General features: G+C 45.5%; 1 protein-coding gene across 2 annotated transcripts; it reads right to left on the bottom strand.

Moving 5' to 3' along the window:
* Positions 1–5,646: 5,646 nt before the first annotated feature.
* On the bottom strand, positions 5,647–7,144 carry LOC147903064 (uncharacterized). 2 transcript variants are annotated; one of them, XM_087373454.1, is made up of 2 exons: positions 6,926–7,144; positions 5,647–6,822 (listed from the first exon to the last, which is right to left on the bottom strand). In XM_087373454.1, the coding sequence occupies exons 1-2, from the start codon at positions 6,962–6,964 to the stop codon at positions 5,758–5,760; spliced, it is 1,104 nt and encodes a 367-aa protein (XP_087229580.1). In that variant the 5' UTR covers positions 6,965–7,144; the 3' UTR covers positions 5,647–5,757. The 2 variants fall into 2 exon arrangements, with proteins under 2 accessions (XP_087229580.1, XP_087229581.1); XM_087373455.1 differs by having other exon boundaries at positions 5,647–6,675.
* Between the last annotated feature and the right edge of the window lie 1,005 nt (positions 7,145–8,149).

Genomic DNA, 8,149 nt, shown 5'->3' with positions numbered 1-8,149 from the left:
GTCGGACATGGCGGAGTATGAGGCGGTGCAACGACACGAGCTACGATGGCATGGGCTGAGCAATCAGGCAGAGCGTGAAGGGAGCATGAAGGGTGGCAATGTGTAGACTGGCAAGGCGAAGCGTCGGTGACGGGCAACGTGATGAGCAGATTGGCAAGGCGGGGCGTCGACGAGATGGGCAACGTGATGAGCCACAAACAATACGGCGTGAGTGAATCGGTGGCTCACGGAGAGTTTCTCTGATTGCTCGCAGACGGGGGAATAGCTCCCAGATCGGACGGCTACTCACAGATGCGATAAGCTCGATTTGACGAAAGCCTGTGCAGATCATATTTTGGTGCTGCTATCTGGAATTCCTGTCTGCAAAGAGGTATGGCAGAAGCCCTTGGCGACGCTAGCATCGAATGCTTGCTGGCCTGATTCGTCAATCGCATGCTTGGCATTACACGGCCATACCTTGTGTGCTCAATTATGATGTTCCTACTCCAGGCTTTAGGTTGTGAAACTAGCGTGTGAGCTGCACTTTTTGCTAACCAGTCTATATTTGATAGCGTCGCTCTTATTGCACAAAACTCTATCCTACCTGAGAGGTATCAGTGGGCTATGGCACAGCATCTGGAATTTGAAATGAAGGATGAAGGGGAAGCGAAGGTGCCAGAGATCAGAGCTCTGATACCAATGTAGAAAAGGGGGTAGGGGCAGATTTAGAGAGAGGGAAGACTAGCAGAAGGGGGGAGAGATAGGGGAAGAAGGGAGGAAAAGGGGTAGGAGAGAGAGAATGGGGTAAGAAAGAGAGGGAGACAATGAGAGGGAGTAGGGAAGAGAGAGAGAGAGTGAGTGAGCGTAGGCAAGGAGGAAAGGATTAGATGTCACATCAAAAAGTGCCCAAGTATATGAGAGGATAGTACTTATATAGTACCCCCTTAGCTATTTAGACCCCTCTATCTAGCAAACACCCTCAAAGACTAATTATCCTAACCCCCACTAACTTGACCCACTTTTGGCCTTCATTACACTGATGTATTCGACCTCTTCCACCATAAAAGTGCCCAATGTATTCGACCTCTTCTGCCACAAAAGTGCCCTTGCTTGCCTGGGTAAACAGTTGATGCAACATCACAACCTTAAGATTTACAGCACCTGTTTTGCATGCTCTTGTTGGTTTTGCTGTAAATGAGGATGTCCCCCAAAAAAAAAAAAAGGTCTAGCACGTATCAGAATAGAAGCGGCTGTAGTATCTCGTTCATCAATCCTTGAAAGATGGCTAGTGCATTAACCGATCCAAATGGCATCAGTTTAGACTCATATAGGCCCCTTTCTGTGCAAAAGGCTGTCTTGTGCTCATTACCCAGATTTAATGCTATCCTAACCTCAGGTCTATGTTATCAAAACCTGAGTACCCTTGAGTTCATCCAACAAGTCATCAATCTTGGGGGGATAGGAAACCTGTTTTTAATCGTGGCCTTGTTGAGATATATGTAATCAATGTATGAGCTGCATGGTATGCATTCTCTTACGTAGGAGATCACTAGTCCGAGTGTAAGAAATCCTAGATTTACTATATTTAGAAATGTGCTAAGGAACAGAAAGGAGACTGAGATAGCAGAGAACAAGGAGTAATTGTATTGCTTGAATGTCTGTAGGGTATCTGTTGTGTCATCCATACAATTGGGCCTCTCTTATGACAAGTTTTTGATCCTGGTGTTGCACAAGAAAGTAGTTCCATTTGCGAGTTCAATCTGATAGTCCATGAGACTAGGACTGGTGGTCAACCGAAGTTTGTTGACCATAGAACTAGCTAGGAAGTTATGAGAGCAACCACTATCGATGAGGATAGTGACCGTTGTTCCACGAATCGATCCTTGAACACAAAGTACTTGAGTGGCCAAGGAAGGTTCGGGGTTGCTGGCAAGGCTCAGGTGGATGGTATTCGCCATTCGAACAGCTTTGCCTTTCTTGTCTTGTGCTGGGGTAGCATCTTCTCTTTGAGAAGTGCTAGGTTCCATATTGAAATTTTGCTTTGGTCGCTTGGGACAATCGAACCATCTATGGTCGCCTGTACAGATGGTACAAAGTCCTTTTGTGCTGGAGTTGTTCTTCTTGTTAGTGGCCGCACCTGTATGTTGGGGATGTCGGTGATGACTTTGTGAACAAGAAGAAGCGCGATCCTTGGAGGAGTGCTTCTGTTGAAATCCAGCAAATGATTTCTGAGGTAATGGCAAGATAAGCTTTAAAAGCAGATTGGAAAGACTCCACCTGGCAATGATTTAATCTACCAAATTGTTGCGTAGAAGAGGGCTGCAAATCCCTATCCAGAGATCCATGTTGCAGTGGTTTGCGAGGAGCGGATCGAGGCTTGTTTGGTCCCGGCTGTTAACAGGCTGTCTTCATCGCGAGAGGAGGCTGCAACTGGTGCTGATTTGGCAAGAAAAGATGGCGAAACAAGGGGGGGGGCTGCAGGCTGTCAATGGCGAAAAACTGGTTGCAGTTCCCAGGGCTGGACTTCGCAGGTAAGGCAGGGCTGGCACGGATTTCATGCTGCAGGCTGGCAGGGAAATAGCAGGTAACCAGGGCCGCAATGGCGATGCAGGGCTGCGCAGTTAGGCTGGCGTGGCTGGCAAGGCAAATGACTGCGCAGGGGGGGGGATCGCGTGCTGTCGAGGCTAATAACTGAGCATGGGGCTGGCGTGCTGGTGAGGCTAGGGCTGCGCAGGGGCTGGCGTGCAGATTGGCTAGGGCTGCGCAAGGGCTGGCGTGCAGATCCGTACGGTCCACGGGCTGAGGTGGGCTGCTGCTGTGGGGAGATCCGTACGGTGCAGGCCGTACGGAATAAAGAGGTTCGCCTCTTTTCGTTGGGGGCTGCCTCAGGTTGGGTAGTTGCCCAAAAATTAATCGGGGGGTTTAATTAACCCTAGGGTAGCTAGGGTAAGCCTAAGGGTAGGGGCTGGGTTTATTTTTTTCCCTTTTTACCCCTCTAGGTACCCTTTTATAGGTGCTTGGTGCCTAAAAGTTGTGCCTATTCGAAGGGGTGTGACCTGTTTTTAAAAGGGATGTCCTTACATGAATAGGTGTGTCCTTTTGTCCACGATGGGGTGTGTGAGTGAGAGTCGAGACTCGTCATCAAAAGGTGTGTCCGATGGTGGAAAAGGTGCGTCCCTTGGTTTTGGGACAGCCCAAGCACTTGAAAAGACACGATTTTCGTCGTGTCCATTCACATCAACTTGTGATGTGTGGGAGATGGAGAGGCCATAGATGACTTTAGGCAGGGTTGGCGCTTAAAATTTTTATGCTCATCCTCTCCATCTCTTCCATGCACGATGTGCACGGGTATCCTTCTAGCGGAAAAGATATATCAAATCAGCGCTAGAAGGTGGGGGGCATTTCCTACAGGCAGGAGCGAATTTTGCTCTGATACCACTGTAAGAAATCCTAGATTTACTATATTTAGAAATGTGCTAAGGAACAGAAAGGAGACTGAGATAGCAGAGAACAAGGAATAATTGTATTGCTTGAATGTCTGTAGGGTATCTGTTGTGTCATCCATACAATTGGGCCTCTCTTATATAGAGAGTGAAGAGTCACACATGAAAAGGTGTGTACTCCAAAGGGTATGTGCATGAAGAGGTGTGTACCCCTTGTGAAGGGTGTGACCCTTGATGAGAGGGTACATTACAATAGAAATGTCTCTTCAATAGAATGTCTCTTGTGAAGGGTTGTGCCTCATAGGAAGTGTCTCGTTGAAAGGGCAAGGGTTGTGCCTCATAGGAAGTGTCGCGTCGAAAGGGCATACCCTTCCACAAGTGTCCATTCATCAAATCATCCATAAGTCTAGAAATAGAGAAAGGAATACGTCACAGATCGTGACACCGAGGTTTGCCTAATCTCTAGCTCGAGGGTGATCCTTACAAGATTTACGGTTGGGCAATGATGCACTAGCCTACACCATGTGTATCCCTGTGTCTATATATATAACATCTAGTGGTGTTTGCAAGTAGCTCATGGAAAGAGGATTGCATAAAACTCTTTGGTTAGCTGTGGCTAACTTGCAAGGGGTGATTCACATAGTTTCTTTTGGAAGGGTCTTGGAGAAATGATGTGAAATATGCTACTGAATGCATGCCAAATAAAGTGGTGGACCTTGGATCGTCTGCAAGGTTGGGGAAGTATATATATATCTAGATGAATCTAGGACATGCCCAAACTCATCCTCTAAAAACACAACATAGTGCAATTTCAATCTCATGATACTCACTCATACAAGTATAGCAAGGACTAGCTACTATGACATCCCACTGAAGTCATCAGCGCCAAATGGTGGTGTAGACCATAGTATAGACATACGCTCTCACACATACAAATCTACACACCCACACATACTTCAACATTCATTTATACAAAGGTCTTCATACTAAGTTTCTGTTGGGGAAGTAGCTTATCAACTGGAGATGCCAGCATCCTGCAAGATCCACAATGTGTTTCATTTTTCATTGCTAAAACCACACGTGGGCGAGAACATGAATGTTCTGTCACCGATGGATGAGGAACGCCATATCCTCTACATCCATGAGTGCATTGTGGGTTTCAGAGACAAAGGAGTTTGTAACAACGTAACATTCAGTACCTCATCAATTGGAAAAGATTACCGAAGGATGAATAATCATGGCAACTAGAGAGCATGGTACAAGAGCACTACCATCGTTTGGCATTTTGCCAAGGCTATCCCTAAGTTGGCCCTTTATTACATCCATTCCCTACCATAAAATATTGACCTCAAATTTACATGACGTTTCTATAGGGTGCTTGAACGACAAATTCGTGTGGATCAGCATAGGGGAGTTTGATAGGGCTAAGAACAAGGGATTATATAATCTCGCCCCTTTTGAAGACACATTTTGATGTAACACTACTCTAGCCCTACTACCCCATCTTCTCTCCCTATCATTCTCAATAGCCTTCTTTCTTCAGCTCTCACCCCATGTTCTCTCCCGTAAGGCCTCCCTCCCGAAGACAGTTATACATCCTCCCCCCTCCTCTCTCTCTCTCTCCTTCCTTCATCTCTCTCTCTCTCCTTCCCCCCCTTTCTCACTCTTTCTGCTAAATCTGTGTCCTCCTCATTCAGTCCCCTCTACTTTCTCCTTTTTATCCGTCAAACACCGCTTTTCACCCCTAGGGCTACCCCTAACTTGGCATCATCTTTCCCCTTCACTACAAATACTTTCTTTCTAGGTTCATAAGAAACTACTGCAAATTTAAAAGTGTGAAACCCGAAAACTCTGGAACGAAGGATCCTAAAAAAGCAGGGAGGCTCAGCAATCCGTCAGGATTTCCAGAGGGAGGGCAACCTTAGCAGGGCCGCACGACAGCCGAAGGCCATTCTGGCCTCCAGCCAAAACGTTAGGGCAGGGTCAGCAGGTCAAGAGCGCTGGAAGCCAGTGCTAGTGGTAGTATGTGAGGATTATGAATCTGCTTGCCCCGGTTTCATTCCTGTCTGCTCCCGTCGAAAACATGTTCACGTTTTGGACATACCTATAAAGGACATAAAACGACAAGCATAACCTCCCTTTAGATATCTTCGCATCAAAACCGGATTATTCGTGTGCTTAGTAAAAGTGTGTTGCCATTGAAGCAAAATAAATGAGGATGAAGGAATAAAATGCAACTTTTATTACTAGTTGAAGCAGTTCCTTGGAGCCATGAGTAGCCTGCATACTAACAAGCAAGACAGCAGCTACAGTGCCTTAATAGAATCTGCATCAATCAATCTTCAAATGCTTCCGGTACCCATTTCCAAAAGTGCCTCTTGACCCCAACAATGTTCTCCAAATTCACAGTTTCTTTTACAGCAATCTTTTCTCCCTGAATAGTCAAAAAAGCTGAAGAGCTCTCCAAAGGCCCCGTATCAACACACATTTCATTCTCTTCTGTTACGAACTCATCAGCTGGTAAATGCATTATAACTGCTTCCATATGATGTAGTACATAGCAAGTCATGAGACCAGGATAGGATAACGATTCCCTCTCTTCCACCTCCCGGGTGTACGTATCCTCCAACATTGTAACCCTGTTTGCTGCTCCAAGTTCAAAGCCAAGCTCTTCACTGATACCTCGAAGGCAAGCCTCTGTGACAGTCTCCCCCGGTCTCATTTTCTCGGACAATGGCCTATTCCTTTCTCTAATGCTCCCATCTGACATTTCTTGATGTGCCTCTAATAGCTTTTTGCCTGATCCATTTGTAATCTTCACACTTGCAACATGTACTGTACGTTTTGGTGGCGTGGAATCTTCCAATGATATTTCACCTTGTGAAAACTCTAACCAGAGATTCTCCATACTTTTGGATCCTGCTTGTTTACCCCACTGCGAAATTTGTTCAGACCCAGAAGGAAGACGCTCCCTAAGCCAGCCAGCGAGGGCTGTCATTGAGCACAAGTCTCCTACTGTCACACAGCTTCTACCCGTTGCACACAGTTCTGCTTGTGGTTCTTGAAAACCCTTAATTTTTTCCGAGGACAGTGCATTTCTCTCAATGTTTGAACAAAGTATACTGTGCGGGACATCCATTGATTCACGATTTGTGCTGCCGCTTTGTGCGAGCTTATCCACAGACGCGTCACAGATGGGACATGCACGTGACGCAGTCGGATCTACTGGACGCCGATCGCCATCAGCGGGGGACTGAAAAGAAGAAGTGCAGATAAAGTTATCGGGGATACCCTCGGAATGCAGGAACACAGGAACGCCAAGCGATTTCGTCGACGAGACTGCATAGAGACTCGTTCCCACATACCAAGGCTTAGCTGAATTAAGAAATAATGACAAACTCTTGAAAGCCAATTTTGAAGTCATGCAGCGTCTAAACAAATGTATGCATTATTCTGCAGTATCGAAGATTCGAGAGGAAAGTACTCTAGACTCCCATCCGCACCTTGTTACTATGAGCAGGTTCGACTAGAAGCAAGCTCATTCAAGAATCAATTCACTCAAGATTCGCAGAAGTTTCTGTATCCACAAAAATAGCTTGTTGGGTGCCAAAGGGTCGTATCTTCGCATAGACTGCCAAACAGAAACTTCTGGATTGCCGCCAAACAGTCGGATGTTCGGCAATGGCGAGGACGAAGAAGACCAGAGCGACAGAAAACGAGGATCCACTTACTTTAGACTTATGTAAGATTGCTTTAGGGTTAGTTTAGGTTAGGCCTTTCCTACGGAGAAGTTTCTCTTGAGCCAAGTGTATAATTTTGGCCCTTGATTTTATATTGATCTAAAGGCCTAAGATAAGCTTTTCCAAATTTGGCTGAAAGCATAAGCATTGGTTTTTTGTGCTTTTCAATAGTTATACTTCTACATCCTCCACAATCCTGGTAAAAGCAGCTATCATTGTGATCCATGTAGACGATGAAATGATGCGGTGGTTGGTTCTCAACCTGTATAATCTTCGAGATTATGCGGCCATGACTGTCTTTGCTGTTAATGTCAATATAACATAGAGAAATATCTCGAGTCCCAATAGCCACCAAGAGGTGGTTTTCTTTCTCAAGATTCATAATCACCTATCACATGATACAAACCTAGGGAAGGAAGAGGACATGCTTATCAACTGATTTCTCTTTAGAAGATAGCAACCAAGGAGTGTGATTGGATAGAGCGCAATGCCAACCAAATCTGAGGGACCTAGGAAATTGGGCTATAGCGCAGAGTAGCTACGATTGTTTATGTTTGTCATCATGTAAGTTGCACTTTCATTGAGCATCTATCGTTCTTTGCTTCACTCTGGCAAATTGGCATCTCATTTATTGGAAACTTATCATTTATTGGAAAAGTATAATTATGGGATATCATTTATTGGAAACTTACCAGCCTTCCATATCGGCATCCTTGACATTGTTCCAATCGCAGTGTAAGCATAAGCTTTTTGCCATGGCTGATAGCATCTATTATTGTCTGGAGCATATGCTCCCTAGTAAGGTTGATGGCCTGCAACAATGTGGACTTTCCTCCACCTCCAAGCTCAAAGAAATCGCCAAAAGATGATAAGAATTTGAATTTCGCCTAGCGCGCCGCTCGATTTATCGACATTTGACTACGAGTACGACAGTATCTTGGCTATTTGCAAGACTTATTCTTGGCGCTTATATTCTCGACACCTAGG

This window comes from Dipteris shenzhenensis, chromosome 4, assembly GCF_047967505.1.
Source record: "Dipteris shenzhenensis isolate YYH24624 ecotype China chromosome 4, Dip_SZ_1.0, whole genome shotgun sequence".
Classification (NCBI taxonomy): domain Eukaryota; kingdom Viridiplantae; phylum Streptophyta; class Polypodiopsida; order Gleicheniales; family Dipteridaceae; genus Dipteris; species Dipteris shenzhenensis.
Note: the sequence above shows the minus strand (reverse complement) of the source record. Positions and strands in the feature narration are given on the sequence as shown.